General features: G+C 27.1%; 1 protein-coding gene across 16 annotated transcripts in view; it reads left to right on the plus strand.

Annotated features, from left to right (window-relative positions):
• The window catches only part of shaker (potassium voltage-gated channel protein Shaker), a 202,827-nt gene that overhangs the window by 114,548 nt on the left and 63,101 nt on the right, over positions 1 to 25,178 (plus strand). For 4 of the 16 annotated variants that reach the window (XM_089178910.1, XM_089178908.1, XM_015325172.2 and 1 more), the window contains exon 2: positions 13,130 to 13,277. The exons of the other annotated variants lie outside the window; for them this stretch is intronic. In XM_089178910.1, coding sequence (XP_089035036.1) covers positions 13,201 to 13,277 — 77 coding nt within the window. In that variant the 5' untranslated portion in view covers positions 13,130 to 13,200. The remainder of the gene's footprint in view (positions 1 to 13,129; positions 13,278 to 25,178) is intronic. 16 annotated transcript variants of the gene reach the window in all.

Consider the following 25,178-nt stretch of genomic DNA (forward strand, 5'->3'; position numbering starts at 1 on the left):
TATAATATAATATATTAATATTTTTTATTTCATACCATTTTGTAATTTTTTTATAAGCATCTCGTAAAACTTTGTGAGAATAATTTTTATAGTTTAATTTATAAACGTGAATTTTTCATAGAATCAATTTTTAATAGTATTTCTTACACAGATACTTTATTTGAAAAATATGATGATTTTTTTTTTTAATAATTGTAATTAAATTTAACATTGTTTAATATGTGCTACAACCAGATAAAGGAACTTGACTTTACTTACTTAAACTTTATTATTACAATACATTCCCTTTTTTCTATCTTTGACATGCACCAAAATATAATTTTATGTTTAAAATAAAATCTGCTATAAAATTGCAAAAGATTTTTATTAAGAAATAAATATATATTTATTGATAAATATATGCTACAAACACAAAAGGGAACTTCACTTTACTTACTTGAACTTTACTCTTGCTATAATACATTCCCTTTTTTCTACTTTTGACATACACCCAAATATAATTTTATTTTTAAAATAAAACCTGCTTTAAAATTGCAAAAGATTCTTGCTAAGAAATAAACATATGTTTATTGATAAATATATGCTACAAACAATAAAGGGAACTTAACTTTACTTATTTAAACTCTACTCTTATTATGATTCATTCCCTTTTTTCTACTTTTGACATACACCCAAATATAATTTTATTTTTAAAATAAAACCTGCTATAAAATTGCAAAAGATTTTTACTAAGAAATAAACATATATTTATTGATAAATACTTACTACAAACAAAAAATGGAACTTAACTTTACTTATTTAAACTCTACTCTTATTATGATTCATTCCCTTTTTTCTACTTTTGACATACATCAAAATATAATTTTATTTTTAAAATAAAATCTGCTATAAAATTGCAAAAGATTTTTACTAAGAAATAAACATATTCCTATATATAATAATACATGACAGATATATCCAACAAGCAAGAAAAAGAAAAAAGTTTTAAATTAAACTCCTACACTATTCCAACCCCTTCTCTCATGTTTTTTGTTAACACGTGTATGCAGAATATAATACTCGATTCATCTTTTATCGAAAATAGCCAAACGCTTGACATTCTCGTTTCCACACTCATACAGATCACATCACACGTCAGTTAAACGATTGCCATCCCTCGAACAAATTCTAGTGACGAAATAGACGATGAAAGAAGAGAGGAGGAATGGAAGTAGGAGAAATGGGGGGAAGTTCATGAGGGTGGGTGGTAGATTGGAAGGAATAGGGGGAGGAAAGTAGGAAAGTGATAATGGGCTCTTTGACCGGAAAGGAAGATCGAACTAAAGCAACGCAGCAGACAATGGAAACGGAAAAGAACGTTTATCGGAAACCGTGAAATGAAATAGAAATACAAAAAGAGAAAGAACAAGAAAAAGAAAAAAGAAGGAAATGAAAAGCTGATAGTGGGACATATCGAATTCCCTATTCGTTCACTTGTCCTCTTTTTTCTTTTTTCTTCTTCTTTTACCCTTGTCCTTTGTGAAAGGCACACTACAATGATGGTACAATACCTTGTTAACTCTAACTTTCTTGAATATTTTAACACCAAGGTCTTTCTTACGTTTAATCGAAAGATATGCAGGTCTAATTTTTATATTATTTATTGTTTTTTTTTTAATTTTTTTTTTTATATTCAAATATTTTGTTTCTTCTTGTAAATTAATGTGTTAATGATATTAATTAATATATCGATTATACAGAATATATATTACGATACCAATTTTATATTTTACTGGGTTGAGACAATTAAGTAATTGCAGATTTTACCTATGATTTATAATTAAAACAATATTTAACAATTTTATGGCTAGGCTTATTTAAAAAATAACGTTATATTTTTTGGTCTATGTAAATAATAGTGATAGAGAAATGTAATAAGGGTAGAATTTAAAATTCCCTTTTTTGTTTGTTTGTAGTATACATTTATTATGTACAATTGTACATAATAAATACATATATGTATTTATTTGTTGTCGATAAATATTTAATACATTTACTGCAGACTTTATTTCAAAAATAAAATAATATTTGTATATACGTGAAAGATAGAAAACAGAGAAATGTATTTACAGTTAGGACAAAATTTATAATTCCTTTTCAATTTGTAGTATATATTTATTATGTACGATGTTACATAAACATATGTTTATGCATTTTTATAAATCTTTAGCAATTTTATACAACGCTCACTTAATAAATAAAATCATACTTGCATGTATATATAAAAGAAATAGAAAGAGAAAGAGAAAGAGAGAGAGAGAGAGAGAGAGAAAAAGGAACAAGTAGAAATTTAAAATTCTCTTACTGTTTCCAGCATATATTTTAATATGTACGATTATACATAAATACATAATTATTTATTTGTAAAAATATTTCAAAGTTTTATTGCAGTTTTACATATTACAGTTTACCTGTTTAAAAAGTAAAATCATTTTTAATGTATATGAGATAGAATCAAATTTAAAATTCATTTTTTCATTTGTATCATATAATGTATTATGTACTATTGTATAAAAATGTATGTTCATGTAAATTCATTCAAAAAAAAAAAAAAAAAGAATAATACATATGTATTATTTTTTTTTTTTTATACATGAATGAGAGAAAAAAAAAAGAACGTAGTAAAGGGGATTGACTTTACAAACACTTTTCCAATCGCTATAGCATATATTTATTATGTGGTATCATATACATAAATACATATGAATGCATCGTTAGAAATCGTTGCCAATATTGCAACAGGCCCTCTATAGAGTTATTTTTCTTTTTACTAAAAACTTAACTCTCTTGTTGGCACGTTTCGTGTTTGTATCACTGATTCTGAATGGGAACACTTTGGATCATTTTAAAAAAGTGAATACCCCTTCATCTTTTAGGATAAAAACTTAAACGATAAATTTATACATTTAGTTTCTTTCTTCTTTAATATTTTTTGTATTTCATTTTATTTTGATAAAAAAAAAAAAAAATAAAAAAAAAAAAACACCAATAAAATAGCAATTATTATTCTCTAAACAGTCATTGAAATTGAATTACAAATGAAACAAATAATCGAATATTTTCTGTAATATTTTCTTTCATTTATTTTTCTTCTTCTTTTTCGTTATTTCAAGATGATAATACACATGTTGCATTATATATGTATGACAAATGATAATATTTCAACTACGTTACGATTCCGTTCGCGTGTATTTTTCGTCGATTTTACCTATCGTCATTTTTATTTCTCCTGAAATTCAGTGAGATATATACTAAATATGTGTGTGATGTGTGTGTCAGACACACGGTTCGATTTATATTTGATAGTGGGATTTTTACCCATTTTTTTTTCTTTCTTTTTTTTCGGGTTTTATTATCAGTCATTGATGTACGTTATCGTTGATTCTAACACACATACACGTGTGATATAAATCGTACTTACAATGTTTCATATTTCGTAGAAATTAAATTCATTGGATTTTTAGTTCTACTTTTTCCTTTTTTGTTTTCTCACGTACAAATAATATTATTTAACATATATATATACTATATGAGAGAAAGAAATAATTTGTATTCAATATTTACATCGTATTTACAAAATATCACGTACGATATTATACATTTGTCAATTTATTTAATCTTATTTTATCAATTAACGATGTTACACCGTAAAACAAATATAATAATATTTAAAAGACAAAATATATCATTAATATTGATGTGTGTAGTAGAATAAAATAAAATAAAGGAGACGATGATTCAAACGTTGTATTTTAATTGAAATTCATACGATATTAAAAATATATCGCAAATATTAACGTGTGATGATAAATACAAATCAAGTTTGACGAAAAACAAAAAAAAATTAAGTAGAATAAAATAAAATAAATCAGACGGATGATTGAAACGTCGTATTTCAATTGAAATTCAGAGGATATCAGAAAGTTACAATTAATTAATTTACATAGTAGAAACTCGGTGTACAAATAAACTTCGTCGATGTGTTTCTCTTAGCATTGGCTTAGGTTTTAAACGGAATTTGTTAAACGAGAAAGTGAAAGAAGAATAACAAGAACAATAATAAGAAGAATTAGGATTGTGATACTTCGTATGTATGGCAAATGTTTAAGGTTAAACATAAATAATAAAATTGAATTACTATAGAAACGTTTGTAAAACATTTTTAAGTTTGCATTAATTAAAACTGTGACGATGTAATCGATAAAGTATGTGTGTGTGTGTGTGTGTGTACAATTTACGTGTTAGGTTTAGTAGGTGAATCCTACAATAGGGAAACCTCGGAAAGACAGAAACAAACACGTGGAAATAGAGGAAAAGGGTGGTTGGATGGTTGGATGGATGTTTAGAAAATGAGGAGGACTAGGAAGAAGAACAGGGGAAATGGACGGGACGGGACGGGGTGAGGTGAGGTGAGATGGTGGAGTTTGGAAAGGAACAATAGAAATCACACGCTCGACAAATTACGTTGGAAGTTAGGCTCGCTCGTTTAATTCACCGAATTTGTTGGAAAATTTCTATACTACTGTATTATAGTACTCATTGTATTATGATACAACGTCAGTTGACCGTATAAATTTGTTCTTTTTTATTTAAATCAAAATTCGAACCATTTTTTTGCGTTTGGGTAAAATTAATAAAAATTTGTTTTACGATTGTTATTTGTATTAGTGGTATAAATTTATTTAGAAATTTTATAATAAAATAATAATATAATATTATATATTTTTTATATTTTATAATAAATCAAATTATTAAATAATATAAATTTTTATAATATAAATTTATTATTTTATTGAGAATAGTAATTTTTGTGTACGCGATGAAAAATGAACTTTCGAGTTTCTATTACCAATTAATAATAATAATAATAATAATAATTCGTGTATTATTTGTAAAATGTCACTTGTGTGTTTTATTTAAAAAAGAATATCAACCTAGAGAAGAAGATTCTAAGGGATGGTAAAGAAGAAAATGTATCTGCAAAATGTTTTAAAAATTAATAGCTATCGGTTGTATGCTGAGTTTGTCTTTAGAAGGTAGACGAATTTAATTAAAAATTCAATTGTCGTGATTGGTTGGATTGTCTAACGTTCCTTTAAATGGATATTTTAATATAAGTGGCAATTTTTTTTATAAACCTTTTGTTGTAAGATGTATATATTTTTAAAACGTGTTAGTGAAGAGAATTATTGGCCTAACCCAATTTTTACAGCTTTTCTTAGCACGTTCTTATTTCGAATAGTTGAAGAGGAGAAAAAAAGTAAGATAGATAGAATATAAAAGAGTGAAAGAGAGAGAGAGAGAGAGAGAGAGGGAGAGAGAGGAAGAGTGTGTGACAGGACTTTAGTTAGAAATTGGAGAATTTCACGAGGTATAAATTAATTGCATCTTGCGAGAGAACGAGCAGACAGGCAGAGTGCAACGCGGCGGTGCATTAATTCGTCCTCGACAATTTGCTCGACAAAGCGTGCTTGCATTATTATCGCACGATTCGTATACTAGGTTCGTCCAATGACTAACTTTGTGGATCAGTGAAATTACAATATGTATGTATATATATATATATATAGAAACATGTAACATATATGCAATCGTATACCATTTTCACACCTTACTTTTAAAATTGACAATTACAATTACAATTTACTCTTAAAATTGTTGAAATAATTTTTATTTCTCTATTTTTATTATATTTATTTTATTATTGACATTAAATTTATAAATCAGTGAAATTACAATATATATATAAAGAAACATGTAACATACGTACTCTTAAAATTTACAATTACAATTACAATTACAATTTACTCTTAAAATTGTTCAAATAATTAATTTCTATTTATATTATATTTTTTATTTTATTTTATTGATATTAAATTATAATGTAAGTTTTAATTTTATATTTTTATTTTTTTATGTAAATTATAAATTATAATTACCTGTTCAAATACGTACGATCATGTGGTCAATGATTATGTTTTTTTTTTACATTGGAATTAAGATAGATATAAATAGAAATATGCATAAATTATTAGTAGATTTAGTATTAGAGTTGTTTCAGGGTTACTTAAGTTGAAGTTATTTTCTTTTTTATCTATGCAATAACTTTTTTATTTCTAACAAATAAATAATATCGTAATAAATATAATCAAATTTATCATTTTTATTAAAAAAAAAAAAAAAAAAAAATACATCAATGTATACCCATTAAATTAATTATAAATCAAATAAATTAAACAGCTTCAATCATTAAGAACAAAAAATTAATCAGAGCTATGTAAATTCCTATCTTATCATCGTATTACCCCATAGAAAATATGTAATATTTAAAACACGTGATAATAAATGTTTCGTTTGAATTTACGTGAATGTATCGATTTAAAAAAAAAAAAAAAAAAAAAAAAAAAACAATCGATTAATACATAAATCAAACTATTTATAGGATAATTTTCGTCTTGAATCATAATTTTAGAATTAAGCGAAATCTCTTACAAAATTTAGACGTCAATGAGACATTCCATAATCGTTTTGGTTTGATCGGTAGTCAGTATAGAAACGAAATATCGTTTGAACGTGAAACATAGTAATGCATATGTACGAACATGAACGAAAACGTGTCACGGCCAATCGAACATACGCACGAGGACATAGTATTATGACTTATAACTTTACAAGTATCATAGTAGTTTCACCACAGTGTAAAATGATAACGAACGTGTCCCTTTAAAAAGATCATCTTTCTATCCTTTTTATTTTTTATTGTCTCTCTCTCTCTCTCTCTCTCTTTCTTTCTCTCTTGCTCTTTTCACACACACTTTTTATCAAAAAAAAAAAAAAATCCTTTTGTTACAATCGTTTTTTTTTTCGAGCTTTCGTTTTAACGGCCTTTTATGGATATCGTATGTGTTCTATGTTTCGTTGGTAGAAAAAAAAAAAAAGGGAGAGAAAGAATAAAAAAAAAGGGACAAATATTCGACAATTTTACGATACGTATGCATTTGTTCTTTTTTTTTTTTTTTAGGGTTGGTTTCTTTTTATCAAATAGATTCAATATCACGTTCGATTTTTTTTAATTTTTTTTTCAAGGGATCATGTTATTTTTTTTTCCCTTACGATAGTTTATAGAAGTTTTTTTTATTATGGAAAAATGATGACTTTGTAGCAATTATAAACAACAGAACTAATTAATAGAAGACATTTTTTTCAAAATACTACATATTTGTAAGGGCTCGTTAATATCCTATACACTTTGCAATTAGTAAAATACAATATTGAATCGTTCAAAAATGAAGGGACAAGTTTCACAAATGTATTTTTGTATTTTATATGTATATAAAGAAATAAATTTGGTAATTCTTTGAAGGGTGTTGTTAGAGATACTTAGGGGTTGTTTTTGGGTATATCGTTTATCGTTAATGAAACAGAACAAATTAATAGAAGATTTTTTTTTAAATACTACATTGTTTTAAGGGTTCGTTAATATCCCATACACTTCGCAATTAGTAAAACAAAATATTGAATCGTTCAAAAATGAAGGGACAAGTTTCACAAATGTATTTTTGTATTTTATATGTATATAAATAAATAAATTTGGTAATTCTTTGAAGGGTGTTGTTAGAGATACTTAGGGGTTGTTTTCGGGTATATCGTTAATCGTTAATGAAACAGAACTAATTAATAGAAGATTTTTTTTTTTAAATACTACATTGTTTTAAGGGTTCGTTAATATCCCATACACTTCGCAATTAGTAAAACAAAATATTGAATCGTTCAAAAATGAAGGTACAAGTTTCACAAATGTATTTTTGTATTTTATATGTATATAAAGAAATAAATTTGGTAATTCTTTGAAGGGTGTTGTTAGAGATACTTAGGGGTTGTTTTCGGGTATATCGTTTATCGTTAATGAGACACTTGGTCTCGGTTTCTTAAGCATGACGTGATATATCCGAGTGTACCTACTCAACGTGTACGACGACGACTACTACAACGACTACTACTGGCTTTTTTAAGTGCACTAAACTTTGCCTACTTGCTAACGTTCCATACTCGCAGTCTATCTTTCAAAACTACTTTTAATTATTTGTAAGTAAGTAACTAAGTATGTAAATAAGTAAGTACTTAAGAGAAGAGTTCTTTAAGAGAACACTAGATCAAATTTACGAGGGATATCACACCTGGTTTTATATTATTTTATTTTTTTATTTTTTTTTTTTAATTTCATCTTTTACTTTTATTAATTTTCATCGAATAAGATTCATAAATGGTTAGTTTGCTTTAAATTATTTATTAATTTAATTGATCATCTTCTTTATTCTTTTTTAATCAATTCGAATATCCGGTTAATGATTTGTTTTTTTTTTTTTTGTTGAAATTAATTTAAACCAAAAATTATTGAAGATTGCAAAGATTGAAGATTAATCTTTCATTTATTTTTCTTATTGAATCTGTTTTACTCAATTTTCTCTATTCAGTTTGATATTTTGTAATAATTAATATCATTTATTATTGAAATAAATTTCTTTTTTTAAATTAATAATCATCGATAAGAAAAGATCATTAATAAATAAGAACAATTATGAAATGTTACTTCAGTAAAAAAAAAAAAAAAAAAAAAAAAAAACTATATCATTTCATTAAGATAAATCTGTTTTACATTTGTCATTTGATTTATTCTACTACTAATTTGATTCTAAGTAACATATTTTCATGAATGTAAAATTTATCACATCGAATTTCTTCTCTTCTGTAACTTTCAGTCCCATTTTGTTTTTCCTCTTTTACAATTTCAAAACAACAAAGTTATTACAACGAAATCATCAAATTTCCATAAAGATAACGAATAAATTACGTCGATTAAAATAAGAATTACAAAGTGTGAGATAAATCGTTAAAATTTTGTTGGCACCGTATAAAAGTAGTGATAGTAATAAAAATGACATAGTATTATCAAAAAAAAATAAAAAAAAAAAAAAAATCGAATTATTATTATACTTATCTCTCATCGTATTCGTATTTGTTACAATTTGGCACTCAAATTCGTATCGAACTTTACTATAATCGAACTAGAACAATGAGAAAAGTTGAAATTTGTGAAAAAGTAAATGTGTTCTTCCCTTGAAAAGGACCAAAGTATACGTGCACTAGTTCAATATGTGTATGTATGTATATATGTATGTATGTATGTGCGTTTGTGAAAGAAAAATAAAGAAAAAGAGAGAGAGAGAGAGATAGAAAAAGATAGAAAAATACGATCGAAGACCACGAAGCGTATCGACCAAAGTGTCTTGCGTCGTTTTTCCGCATCTTGCTGCGGTATTTCACCCTCTTTTTAACCCCTTTTACCCCTTTACCTACATCCCACTCCCCTTTTTCTTTTTTTTTCTTCTTCTTCTTCTTCTTCTTCTCGCCAAACGAAAACTTAAAAAAGAATTGATTTTGTCTTTTAGAAGAAGAAGAGAAAAAAACAAACAAACAAACAAAAAACAAACGCAAGGGTTGATCGTATTCGATGTAATTGAACTGAATTGTAATCCGATGATTAGAGAAAAAAAAAGAAAGGAAAGAAAGAAAAGAAGGAAAAAGAAAGGGTTGTAATCTTCCTAGAAAATAGAACGAGAAAGAAAAAAAAAGGAAGAAATTAAACACCCCCTTACGAGAATCTTTTGACGAGTGTTTTTTTTTTTTTTTTTCATAGAATTGTTTACACAACTTTTCTATTATATTTGTTTTAAGATTTTCATTTTTAATGTAAGTATTAGTTTGGTTTTTTTTTTAATTTTTTTTTTTTTTTCTATTAAAAATTTCATTTCTCAATAAATTTCATAACTTAAGTATAAGTTTTATTTTTGTATTTTATTTTATTTTATTTTATTTTCTATTAAAAATTTCGTTTCCAACGTAAGTTTTACAAGTTTTTTTTTTTTTGTATTTTTTTATTTTTTTTTTCTATTTGCAATCTTTCTCGCGTATACGCACGCGAAGAAAATTAAGGGGTGGGTGGGGAAAAAAAAATATATTGTGCGCTTGCTCAGAATTTTTCTTCCTTTTGGCGCGTCAACCTATGCAGCTTTTTTTCCTCTCTCTCTCTCTCTCTCTCTCTCTCTTTCACTCTTTAACTCTCTTGTTCTCTCTCTTTCGTATCGATTCTTTTCGCTGGCGACTGTCCACGATCAACGACGCGTTGAACTTTTATCTATTTCTTTTTCTCATTTTTTTTTTTTTTATTTATATTTTTTCTACTCTTCCTAACTCACTCTCTCTCTCTCTCTCTCTCTCTCTCTCTTCATCAATTTTTTTTTGTCATCGTTTTAAAATCCGTCGACATAAACTACACGTAAATCGATTCGATCGTTAAAACTAATCCCGGTTTTTCCAAACTTTTTAACAGACCATTTCCAATTGTATTTGTTCGAGAAAAAAAAACTAAGGTGATGGAAGGACGAAGGGCTAAAGGAAAAGGGACAAAAAAAATATTCTAAACTTTCCTCTCTCTCTTTGAGAAATAAAATATTTTACAGTATGTATGTGTCACTTATATTATTTTTATTTTTTTTATTTTTTAATCAATTAAACAAATTCTTTTTTATTACTTTTAATCCTAATTAATAAATTATAGTAATATTTATATTTGTATATAATTAAATATTATATATATTACATATATATAATATTACTCATACATGTGTCATTACATGTGTCATTATTTTATTTATTATTTTATCATACGCGTAAACTTTCTTTCATTTTTTATTTTTTATTTTTTTATTAATTAAACAAATTCTTTTTTAATACTTTTAATCGTAATTATTAACTTATTATTTATATATTACATATATAATATTACTCATGTATGTGTCATTACATGTGTCATTATTTTATTTATTATTTTATCATATGCGTGAACTTTCTTTCATTTATTTTTTATTTTTTTATTAATTAAACAAATTCTGTTTTAATACTTTTACACATAATTCTTAAATTATGGCAATATTTATGTATGTATTTAATTAAATATTATATATTACATATATAGTAATGATTTTTATTGTTTTTTTTTGTTCTACTTCCACGAATATAATTATTGAGGATTTTTTTATTTTTTATCTAATCGTCTTCATCTTTTTCTAAATCTTCATCGTAAATTTTCAATTGTACAATAAATAATGTGTCATAGATTTTTTTTCTTTTTTTTTTTTTTTTCATTTAAACTCGTAAACGCATAAGATTCGTTAAATGTACAAGTTTACAAGTGCGTTTGACTAAAAATAGTATATCTCTAGGGTGATATGAACACACTTTGAATTATTGCACATGCTGTGTTAAAAAAAAAAAAAAAAAAAAAAGAAAGAAAGAAAGAAAGAAAGTAAGAGAAAAAGTATGGAAAAAAAGAAAAGAAAAAAAAACAAAGTAAGGAATAAAGTTATAAAAATAATGGGAACAAAGTCGTGTGTTAAAAACAAGTCTTGGTAGAATAAGAAGAATAAGTTCGTTGGAGGACACCGAATGAAAAAAAAAAGAAAAGAAAGAGAGAGAGAGAGAGAGAGAGAGAAAGAAAGAGAGAGAGAGAGAGAGAGAAAGAAAGAGAGAAAGAGAAAATAGAAGAAAAAGAAAAAAAAATAGAGAAATAGATTAGGAAAGAAAGCTCGACGCTAAAAGTATATCGAGTTCTGTTTGCGTGAATAAATCAAAACCTTCTTCGGTAGGGTACTCGATAAAAAAGACGAGTATGTAAAAAATTTGATATTTTTTTTTCTTCTTCTTCTTCCTCTTCTTCTTCTTCTTCTTCTTCTTCTTCTTCTTCTTCTTCTTCTTCTTCTTCTTCTTCTTCCTCTACTTCTTCTTCTTTTTTTTGGTATTCTTCTTTTCTTTCTAATTTCACTAATATTAAAAAAAAAAACTTCACTTCGTACATTAATTTACAGTTTTAATCTCTCAACCATCTTCATTCTACTTTTCTTGATAAAATCTATCGGGTGGGGCAAGTAATTTTTAAACAAAAAGACAATTACTATAATCAAACTATCCAAGAAACTAATAAAAACATTGAACACCCTTTTTTGTTTTTATCAACATATACGTGAAAGTAATATCAATCAAGTGCTGTTTTTTTTTTTTTTTTTTCATTTAAATTAGATATTCTATTCGTTAATATTTTTATTGTAATAAAAAAAAAAAAAAATAAGATTCAAACTAGAAAGAAAGAAAATATTTGATAATTAGTTTTGATAATAAAAATATTTAACTAACCATACACGTACACGTATAATTTGATAATATTTTTTTTTTTCAATAAATATAATTCAATTTGAAACCATCAGTGTTTCTTTTATCCAAAGTGCTTTTTAAATTAGAATTTTGTTCATTTTTAAAAACATAAAATCATAAAAACATGACAAATGTTTCATTAACAATTTTCTACAAATTTCATTTTATATAAGATAAAGATTGTAACTATGTTAATGTAGTAGAAGAAACATAAATAAAAGTAGTATACCGAAAGATTTGCTTCCTAGATCGTACGGAAGTCTGCTGTTTCGAAGTAAAAGAGGTCAAGGTCGTTTATGGAACGCCAACGCATTCCATTCTCTTCTTTCATCAGTGTGTAAACCGATCGAGCGTAGAGAAGAGACTAACAAATATTTATTGTTTCTCTCTCTCTCTTTCTCTCTCTCTATTTCTCTTTTATTTTTATGTTTCTTTTTCTTTTATTTATGGTCGAATAAAAAAGGAATGGAAAGAACGCGAGGGATATACTCTTAAAGCACGAAATAAAAAATATAATATAAATATATAAATATAATTACTATATATTATCATATATAATTATATTTAATAAACATTCTTCTATTAAATATTATTATTATTAATTTTAATTTATTAATTAATTTAATTATAATAATTATTTAATAGGAAATATATTGATATTAAATTATATTTATATTAAATATTATTATATATAATTTAATATTATTATAATAATATTTATATTTATATTAAATATAATATAATATAATATATAATTTATATATTATATTATATTTATATGTGTGTGTATATTTATTAAAAAAAAAAAAAAAAAAAAAATTAGTATAAATCGATAGAAGAAGTTATGAGCCTCGTTTGGGTATCCTGTTTCCTGGAGTACGCGGAGATTGAGGTATGGCCGCGGTAGCTGGCATCTATGGCTTTTCAGAAGAACGACACACCAGATATGCCGATCTACGTCAACACCATACGTGAGTTGTTTCTACGTAACGACTAATTTATTTTAATCTTTTATCTCATCATTTTTCTAATCAAAAAACAAAAAAAAAACAAATCTCAAACATAAGTTATAGAAATTTATGTGATGCAAATGATTCGTGATCATTTCATTTCAAGTTTTAGATCGTTCGTCTGATTATGACTCATGTAAACCATACAAGAATATTTATTATTCCATAAACATTTTTAATTATGTTTAAACTATATCAAATAATGTTTATTTTTCCTTTTTTTTTTAACGATAGTATTGAGCCATTAAACCGTTTTAATTCACGGTGTTAATTTTAGAAGCAAATTAAGTAGTCAAAGTCAACGTAAAATCGTACAAAAAGTAGATAAATCCTATGAATCAAAAAAAACGATTCGAAACGATCGATTTTCATTACAAATTTTTATCGAATCATTAACAATAACATAACTTAAACTAACATACTCTCTTAATAAAAAAAAAAAAAAAACATAATAATTAAAATAAAATAATTCACTTCTCTCGTAATAATAATAAAAAGAAAAGATGAAGAAAAAAGAAAATATGTTATAGGTACGTTCGCGTGATTCGTTCACTATAAAGTATCTAAATGAATATTATATAACACATATATCGAAGTTATAAATAAAGTAACGGACGTGCTTTATATAAGTACGTAACGTGAGGAAAATACTCAAACCTTTGATATACTTATATACGTATATAAACAATACATAGAAGCACGTGCCGGTTTAAACGGGCGCGTACTTCTACATAAACTTTGGAGAGAGAGAGAGAGAGAGAGAGAGGGAAAGAGAGAAAGAAAAACAGAGTGATTAGAAAGAGATAGAGATAGGCGTATGTAAACTCGTAAGGGAAAACCGACAAAGAAGGTGGTGCGGGTGCTCCACGGCCACGGGTTAATTGATTTCCAATATCGGCTTGACCGGCCTTCGGACATACGGTAAAGCATGAGCACGTAGCCGGAGGTGTCCCCACGCAATAAACTATCGATGCGGTAATGGCACGGCGCATTGGACGTTAAATGGCAATAGAATCTATACTGCCAAGATACACAAACATATTTATATATAATTTATATAAATATATATGTATATATTATATGTATATATACATTTGCGAGTTAATTGGATCTTCTGTAGAGTTACTTTGGATCTTCATTAGAGTTACTTTGGATTTTCAGTAGAGTTACTTTGATTCTTTTGGAAAACATTAAGTACTCGGTAGTATTTGTACTAAGTTATTTCTAATGACTCAACTTTTGAAATAGTATTTTTTTAAATATATATATATTATACATTTGCGAGTTAATTGATTCTTCAGTAGTAATTACTACGATTTTTCCTAAGAATATGAAGTACTCGGTACTATTTGTATTAATAAGTTATTTCTAACGATTCAACTTTTGAAATAATATTATTAAAACAAATAACAATTTGTACATAGAAATACTATTTACTAATTGATTCTCATATTTATTTTAATTTATAAAATATAATTGGAATTTATTTGGCATTACGATTGTAATGACAAAGAAAGATACTTTAGTTTGTATATTTTATTCTATATTGAAATGTAGGAAATAAGGAACAGACTGGAGAGTGGTAATAAGTTTAATGGTGGTTACCATTAAGGTTTAGTTAAAATAGGTTAAGGTATTTTACTAACGTCTTGTTCCAATTTCGTGTTGGAACGTTCTGGTATGTGTGTATTTAGTTTCTCAAAAAACGTCTCAGTGACGTCAGGATCTTAGTTCGAGTAGGATATCTGCAAAACGATAAAATGGCAAACCTTATAGTAGAAATAGGATGCTTTCTATATAATACAATAGGTCTTGGCACGTATTCCAAGAAAACTTTCAAAATTGCCTTTACCCATTTTGTGTGCATGTGTATGACTGAGTGTGTCAGTATGTATGTATGTATATGTTTATAACAGATGTACATATTTGAAGCATACATTTATACGGGAGATAGAAATAATTTTTGAAGAAGAAAGATAAGCCTTCAGGGGTTCGCGAGAAACGAACGATTAAAATAGCAACGAACGAACGAACGAACGAACGAACGAATGAACGAGCACGAGGCATCAAACTGTCAACGACACGTGCACCCGGTTAGCCCGTTTGTCATTTGTCATGGCAAACGCATTAGATTTCTATAGCTCCTATATCATATCGTCAGAGTTATTCTGACAAACCGTTTGTAATATTTGCTTTCATTTAATGTTGGGTACGTTTGTTCGATAGAGAGAGAGAGAGAAAGAAAAAAATAATATAAAACAAATCATACGTGTTACTTTTTTTTATTAAATTTCTTTTTTTTTTTTTTAGGTAGAATCTTTATCAAGGTTATACGATATTTCATTGTTATTGATTTAGAAAATATTTCAAACAATTTTTGATTAAATAGTACAATTTATTTGATTATATTTTTTGTAGATAATAGTTGAATTTATTATTAATTATTGTTTATCAGGGGTGACTTTTTGTAGGAGAATGCATATGAATTAATATTCTTAAGTAAATGTACTATTTTTTAAAATGTGTATTTGCAAGAAATAATTGATTTGTTTTTACATTGGAACCGTTGTTTTTATTGAAGTGGGGTAACTTAGGTTAAAATAGGTATAAGAGGGTGGTAGATTTGTGATGAAGTCGACAGAGCGGCATCTCTGAAAAACCAGAAGCAACGTAGCAATGTACCACGGATGCTTCGTTACCGACTGTTCGAGTAACTCTGCACGAGGAAGAAAACTAAAAAGAGGAAGCAGTAGTATCAACTACTGTGGAAACAGGAATTCACCAATGGTTGAAACAGTATTATCGTTTGATATGGTTGTAGTTTTCTTCTACAATTTTATTCTTTTATTTATCTATACCCATATTGTTAATTAAGGTTCTAGTCAATTACATCTCTTTAGTTATTTCTGTTTATGTTTTTTTTTTGCAATAGTCAAACGTAAATCATTAAATTCAAATTAAATCTAATTTTTAAAGGATAACTCAAAAACAATTTCTTTTATTGGCAAAAATAAAATTTTTTTACGACTGTCCTACTTGTTACCACCACATAGAAACGAAACCTATCCCCCTTTTTGCGCAACGTTATACCGCATAATTTGAAGATATCGAGGAGAAGCGAAGTAAGTGCGAAACCCCCTTACTTTGCTGGACAAATTGCCAATTAACACTTTGTCGAGAGATTCGAAAGTACCAATTAACTCTTACCACCTTGTCATTAACGGTTCGAAAAGGAAACCCTTAGAGAAAGTCAGCCTGACTACTTTTACTCTTTCAAAGTTCACCTTTGTCGATGGCACTCACCTGATAACGTAACTATCTGGTAGAGGGGGCTCGAGTACTGTTTGCTGGTTTACCTCTGAACATATATTTATAACAACTACCTAAATCTATCCTTTTATTTATTTCCATTTTATTGGTCTTTTACTTAACTCGTTATTTTATTGGATTATTTATAACTATTGTCGTATCTAATTTACATTATAATTATATTTATTAAATATTACAGTATTTTATTATATTTAATATTCGTTTTTTTTTTTGTTAAACACATATATCTTTAATTGAAACTAAAATAATATTTCTTTTTTAAATCGAATTATTATTATAAGAGAATAATTATAATCTTTGTAATAGTTAATATTGTCTATAAGAATATTTATAGTTAAAAAAAAATAAATGACTAATATTAAAAATATTATGATATAAATTATTAATGAAATATAAAGTCTGTGACCATGGCCCACCATATCTATTTAAACACACGTTACGGCCCTCCCTGTCATTGACCGTAACTACTTAACTCGGTCGCGTGTATCAAAAGAACTGCAGTGTCTGACTACTACCACCGCTGACCCGTACTACTTGACTTTTAACAATTCATTTTTTCTCAACGAATTCAATGGGAAATTTTTTTTTTTTTTTTTGAAATTGAATTGTTCAAACAAGTAGGAAAAAGTAGATATTTCGAATTATTCTGTTAATTTGTATTATTACGTTAGAACGACGGAAAAAATTGGAAAAAAAGGAAAGAATTGTTTCACCAGGGATTGTGTAGGTAGAAACACGTGCAGAAGTATTGGGTCGATGCATCGTAGCATCGTGAATACCAAACTCTACATGCATTATACACATTACACATTCTTTCAGCACGTGCGCTTGCGTTGTACGATTCTGGCGCAATATCACTTTACAGTAACGTACGATAACACGGCATGTGGTTGAAAATATTTCTTCTTACATATTTCAAACGTTTTGTTATCAATCGAAACGTAACATTGTCGTGATAACGAGATTATCGAATAGATATAACTTTTTAATTATTTACACGCGTTTTGTTTAAAGTATCAAAATAAATAATTAAATTAAGCGATCTTTATTTTCATTCAATTTAATTTACTTTCAGTAACATTCATTGTAATTACGATAAATAATTTTAACTAATGAAAGAAATTTAATCGAATTATAAACAACAAAATAAACCAATTTCAATTATATTACAAAATTTTTAGTCAATTTTTGTACTTTGTAATCAAATACATTTTGTAATCGAACTAAACGTATGTTATGATTATAAATTAATAAATAAACTGTTAATATACCACGTTAGAATGGAATTAGGAATATATTCAAATTATCGACGATGTCTTTGGAAAAGAAAGAAAATAAAACCTAAACAAACCAAACCAAACCAAAAGAAAAGAAAAGAAAAGAAAAGAAAGTAGAATTGTTTGTGTAACATAGCTGAACATGGAATTGGCATAAGACCGCAGGCAGCGTTCGAACGAACGAACGAACGTACGTTTCGTTCCTACAATTCATACTACATTTTCCACCTTTCCAGCCCATTCTCTCCCACTTTCATTCCCCTTTTTCACCACCCACCCTACCTTTTTCTCCTCCTGTTCTTTCTCTCTCTTTCTATCCTGTGAGCGAGTTACTCGAAATATATTCATCGATCGAACGGACTCGAGTCACAATATTCGCGACACATTTTCCACGTTCGTGCGTGCGTGTCAGTTTCTCTCTCCCTCTCACTCATTTTCTCTGTTTCTCTCTCTCTCTCTCTCTTTCTCTCTCTCTCTCTTTCTCTTTCGTGTTCTTTCTCAGAACGAAACTTTTCCAACGCTTAACGATGAATACGCGGCATGTATGAATGCGTACGTTGTTAACCCTCGAGTAGTGTGTCGCCATGCAGTCGCCTACCATTGTAAAAAATAAGAACAAAAGAATCCTCCGGTATGCATCGTTTTCCAGTAAACTTGTTCGTTGTATTTCTCTCATCGAACAAACTACTACTCTCTACTACCAGCTCTATCGATCTTTTTTTTACTCAGGTTTTTTCTTTTTTTCATTTTTTTATATTCGATATTACACGACTCCCTTTCTCACTCTCATTCTGTCTTTCTCTTTTTGTAATCCATTTCGCGAATTATTTAAAAGGGAGATCTGATAAATTTTCTTTTAATTTCTTTTTGTCGAATATTATAGATTCAAATTGGTACCTTTTTGATAAAGCTCGAATGTAACGTCGTTTTATAATAAAAAAAAAAAAAAAAAAACAAAAACAAAAAAAAACAGAAATTTAATAATGTGAATTATTATATTTTATCTCTGAATAAAATGTTCATTTATCTTTGTATCTATTATAAAATATTATATTGAATAATATATGCATATATATATATATATATATATATATATATTTTTTTTTTTTGAATGAATCTATCGATAAGAAAAAATAAGAAAAATAAATTATATTGATATTTAATTATGTGATAGATAGATAATTATTTTCATTATAAATATTAATTACAAATTATTATTTTTACCTAGAATATAAATAATAAAATTAAAATAATCACGTAGAATTATTGACACGAATAAAAATATACTCATTGACAGATTTAGTAACAAACCCTCATACCTTTTCATGGTGAAAATTCCTTCATCTTGAAATTTTTCTTTTTTTTTTTCATTCTCTTTTTGCTTTTGACTTTTTCGAGAAGTACAAATTATCAGCAAACAGTGATAATTTACGTTGGTTTACTTAACACACACACACACGACAATCCTACCATTGAGAATTTCCATTTGTGGTTAAACAAAAGGGAAAATGAAATATTTCGTCCCAATTTCCCTATCTGTTTGAAGAGAAAAAGGATGCTAGTGTAAGAGAGAAAATATAGGAAGATAGAAATCACACAGGAAAAAGGGAGAAAAGGGAGGCAAGGGAGGAGAAATAGGGTTTTTGATGAAAAACACAAGCATACTTATGAGTTTCTGTGGAATATGTTCGACGATTATTAAACGATCGATCGATTGAATCATTTTTCTCGACGAGTAATCGATTGAAATCTCATTGAAAGTACATTTGTTGAAATAGAGAAAGAAATAGATAGATAGATAGAACTTTAGAGTGGGGGAATGGTAAAAGTGGGAGAAGTGGATACGTATTTGTAAAATTAGAAACACGTAGAAAGCTTTTTGTTTATTCTACGCGTTTTCATTGGCTCGGTTTATATTATTCGTTCAATTTTTATTTCTCATTTCTGTTTTCAACTTTTCTATTAAACTTCTATCGATTTTATTATTATTATTATTATAATTATTATTATTATTATTATTTATTATTTAATATTTTTATAATATTTTTTTAATTAAATTAATTATTTTATATTTTTATAATAGTATAATATATAATATATATACATATTATACTATTATAAAAATATCTTTTTTTCAAATGTGTATTTATTTATTTATAACAAAATAAGACCAAATTTTTCTTTATACTTTTTTTTTTATTTTTTTTTATCTTACTTTCATGTCTTTTTCGTACACACGTCGTGGTTTATTCGAGTCCATTTCGTTTGTCCCTCGTGTCATCGTTGTCTTCTTCTTCTTCTTCTTCTTTTTCTGTTTCTTTTTCTTTTTCTTTTTCTTTTTCTTTTTCTTTTTCTTTTTCTTCTTCTTCATCGTCTTCCGCGTCTGCAAATTTTAATTGCTATCTTTAAGAAGGAAGAAACTAGAACGAACGCGAATCCGAAGGGGTCTGAGTTTTCGAGAGAAGTAAACACAGAGAAAGATGAGTTGCTCTTCCTACAGAGAAAGAGAAAAAGAGAGAAAAAGAGAAAGAGAAAGAGAAAGAGAAAGATAGATAGACAGATGACTACTGAGTCAAGTAGTCACGTAGGTTAGTCAAAGTTTTTCTATTTCTCTCGTTTTTATTTTTTTTTTATTCTTCCTTCTATATTTTGTTTCCCTTTTCCTACTTTTTGTTGTTTCACTTTCTATTTTCTTTCTCTCTCTCTCTTTCTCTCTCTCTCTGTCTCTGTCTCTGTATTTTTTTCTTTTGAAATTATTTTAGTTATTTTTGTAACCCTTCCCTCACAATACCCAATTTGAAAATAATCTCAAGTTTAAGGTTAACAAACTCGAATAATTTTATCGTAATTCTTTCCTTGGTTATATGTATTTTACTTATTTTCTTTTCTCGTGCCTCATTTTATGAAAATCCAATCGAAGTAAAATTCTAGCACGGGGAAAAACCCTTTTATAGTTCTTCCCTTTTACCCTAGTTTTTTTTTTTACCCTATCTTCCTTTCCTTCACTTTTCCCTGATTTCTTTTAAAAATCATTCTTTTCTCTTCTTTTCTCTTCTCTTTTCTTCTCTTTCAAAAAATGAAATTCGATCTTGTATGACTATTTTGCATCCTGGTATGGGTTAATAGGAAATTTGTTGGGGAAATTTCTGAATATTTGATTGGTTCTTTTCTTTTATGGATCCACACGTTTCTTCCTTTTATCTCTTTCATCAATCTAGTGTTCTCTTTTTTTTTTTGGTGAATTGTGTGTATGTGTGTGTCTATACTTGTGTACCTTTACGTTTCTGTTTGTGTGTTTTGTGTATGTGTGTTACACAAAGTAGCAGCAGGGATATTTGGTGCAGTAAAGTCGATAAGAGTAGCAAGAAGGAAGACGACTGGCGCCATCCAATGGCAATATCAAGAAAATATCGAACTAGATGCTAGCGCCAAACAACGCAAGCTTAAAAAGCTTCAAAAAAAAAAAAAAAAACTCTCTTTTCTAACCCAAAATTAACCAATTTTTCTATGTAAAATAAACTTGCTTTCTTTTTCTTTTTCTTTTTTTTTTTTTGCTTTTTATTCTTATTTAACTTTTTCCTTTTTTATTTATTTATAAATCTTCCTTTTCGATTACAACTTTTCTACAATTTTCTTTTCTCCATTATTTTAGTTCGTGTCATCGCCATATTACAAAGATGACAAAAAAGCTTTCTCAACTTGATAGTTCAATGTTTGTTTTTGTCCTAACCCTTTTATTCTTTCTTTGTTTTTTTAACCTTTCTCATACCCTTTCATTTCTTTTCTTTTTTTTTTTTTGGTTTCATTTCTTTTTCCTATCGATCCAACAAATTTCAATTCTTCACTTTTTCTACTATTTTCTGGACAAATCTTTGAACACAGGAGATTACTATTAATCTTTTGTTTGTAGATTTAAACATTTGAGAACATTTTTTATTTAGTTTATTTTAAATTCACGTATATAAATTATAAATCCTCTTATAAAAAAAAAAAAAAAAACAAAAACGTATAAATACTTCTTTTCAAATCAAATATCATGCAGACTAGTGCAACTTTATTTGTGACAAATTTTTTTTCTACGATTATCGTGCTTTTTATTATTTTTATTATCGTTGTTGTTATTAATTGTCGATCGGATAAAAAAAAACAAAAAAATACGAGAATTTCGCTTAGCAGAGCAATTTTTATTTTTATTTTGATTTAAAACAGGAGAAATCCACTTTTACATTAATTTATTTAAACGCATAAAAAAAAATCCTTCACCTTCTTTTTTAATTTTTCCATGAATCAGATAATATGGTTCGATGGATAATTAAATGGTTCGATCAATTTTTCAATGTTTTTGCATTTTTTCTATTTCCCTCTTCCGTTCTTTTTTATTATCGAGAAACGAAAGAAGAGGAGGAACAAAAAAAAAAGAGGTCAGAAAGTGTGTAATACCATTCAAAGGGATCCTCACCCGTTTCCCTTTCACTCCCTCCCCCATTCCTCCCCCTCCCCTCCCTCCCCTTCCCCTTACTCTTTCTGTCTCAGTCACTCACTCACTCTCGTCTTTCATTAAATTTTTCTTGCCGCTCGTTTTACCACAAAAGGATTCTTAAACGTTTTTTTCTCTATCGTTAGGTGGGGTGAAAGGTAGGGGGGTTGGATCGATAAACCCCCGACTAGGTAAACTTAAAAATTAATTCCTCCGTTAATGGTTTGTAGAGAGCGGAATCGGTTCAACAGGTGCCGAGTTTGAGTTGAGTAAAGTCAGGAAAAGAGAAGGGAAGTAAAAGCAACCAAGTAAGCAACCAACCAGGTCTGCTTAACGATAAATCAGAAATGAATCAGCTGTGTTAAAGACCTCGATTTTGATATTACGTATGTGTGTATACTCACGTATATATATATATATATCTATATATAGATATATATATATATATATAGGATAGGTATAAGTTTAGACTGATATTCGTTGTAATCCTAATAAACGATTTCCTTATTGCTAGTTATTCTTAGACAATGAATGAAAAAAGAAAAAAAGAAAAAGGGTTCGTTATGTTTCAACAATAACAACGGTTCTCGTTATATTAAGATTTGTTACGAATGAGATTGAGAAGATGAAAAAGTCCTTTGTGTTACTCATTATAAAAATAAAAAGAAGTATTATTAAAAATATGATTATAATAGAAAAGGGAATGTAACAATGTTAAAACAATATAATCAATTAATTTGATATTAATGATCAACAGTTTTTTATTCTTTTAATAATTTTTGTTCTCTCCCTTTCTTACTTTCTTTCTTTTTTTTTTTTTTTTTTCTTAACTTACAACGAGTTAATTAGGGCTAGAAAATAAGGTTAAAAAATGATAGAGAAAAAAATTCTTGTGTCAGTGGGTTAAGAATCGAAAATACTTTAATTGATAATGAAAATATTCTTTTTTTAAATGTGTTTTCGCATAATCGAGTTATTATCAATCAACGTAAAATACACAAAAATATTTTTCTTTGACCCTAACCACCACCCATCCACCCACATTAATTAATCAAATTAATTAACACGTGTTATATTGAATGAACATTTTAAATGTTGCTATGATAAAAAAATGTAATAAACAATTTAATTGGACGTTTAATAAGAAACGTGTTAAAAAAAAAATAAAAAAATTCAATTAACAATTGTTCTCATTGTTGGAGAAGGTTGCACATTGATGGTCGACAGTATCAACAAGAGAATCGTGAGAAAATTCAATGGAAACAAGATCGCGTTTGGTCATTCGATCGGATACGTTATCATCTTCATTCGGTTTTACACTGTTGGCAGGCATGCAGGCAGGCAGGCAGGCAGACAGCGGAAGAAAGGAAAAACAGGGACGTTCTCGTTATAGAAACCGATTCGTTCGTTTTCTCTATTTGCTATGTGTATTACTTACCTATCTATATATACATATATATATATATATATATAGATATATAGATAGAAGAAAGATTTATATTATTATATCGTAAAATCATATACCCTTAAGTGAATTTAGTTCGTATTTCCAATTTTACCTTGACGAACTTTTAATACAATTTATTTTTATATTTCTATCATTTATATTATTTCATTAACGATTTCAATTTATGTATTACAAATTTAACGATTATTATTATATTTCTTTCTTTTCTTTTTTTTTCTTTTTTTTTTTTACCTAGTTATTATATAAAAAGAAAAATATGTTTTTTTTCTTTTTTTTTTTATCTCTACAGATACCAATGATACTCATTTTATTCATTATACGAATGAATCACGTAACAAAATTATTACGATCAAATAATCATTTAATTTGTTCATACATTTTCCATATGCAAAGAGCCTCGTATGACCCATATGAGTATTCGTATCATATGAAGATACATACGTATGTACGATTTAATATATTCGATTAATTATTTCAATGTAGCATATTTCTCAAATAATCTTGTTGTAAAATAATCAACGAATGATGGATAGAAAAAAAAAGAATTAAAAAAGAAATATCCAATTTATTTATGACTTTAATGAAATTCAACGTTGATCGAATGTCACGTTTGAAACTTATTTAACAATGAATTTATTCAAATACGGTTGATATATTACAGATGGGAAATTTAATAGACATATATACATAAATGATATATGTGTCCATGATTATAAAAATGGTCTAAGTTAAAATTAACAAAAAAAAAAAAATGAGTTTATCAGTTATTATTACACCACATTATTTTAAATTAAAATTAATTCAATGTAATTGTCAAAAATAAATTGTCAAATAGTATTTGTTATTTCAATATTATTATATAATTCATTTAGTATTGAAATGTAATTCCTTAAACATCTCGAAACAAAATATATATACATCTTACATCACTCTTATAATTATGGGCACATGTATAGAATATGAAATATGATATACATACAGAAATTTAGTAGACATATATATGTAATATGATATATAAACTCTCCTTTTAAAAAATCCTATAAAAAAGGAATATACTCAAATGTCGGTGGAATAGTAGATTGGCAATTCGAAATAAAAAAAAAAAAATTAAAAAAAAAATCCTCCAAAAAAGAGAGAGAGAGTGAGTGAGTGAGTGAGAGAGGAAGAGTATAAGGTTCGATTACGAGTTTGAATTTGATATCAGGTTGAGACTCGGTTACCGATAAACAACGATTCGTTGTATCAGAGACGTTCAGAGTGTTTCATTGAAGCTTACTATTACGTTCATAGGAAGAGTCTACTAGTGTTTA

The sequence above is a fragment of the Polistes dominula genome, unplaced genomic scaffold (assembly GCF_049000335.1).
Source record: "Polistes dominula isolate Pdom_NZ unplaced genomic scaffold, Pdom_raw_medaka contig_18, whole genome shotgun sequence".
NCBI lineage: Eukaryota > Metazoa > Arthropoda > Insecta > Hymenoptera > Vespidae > Polistes > Polistes dominula.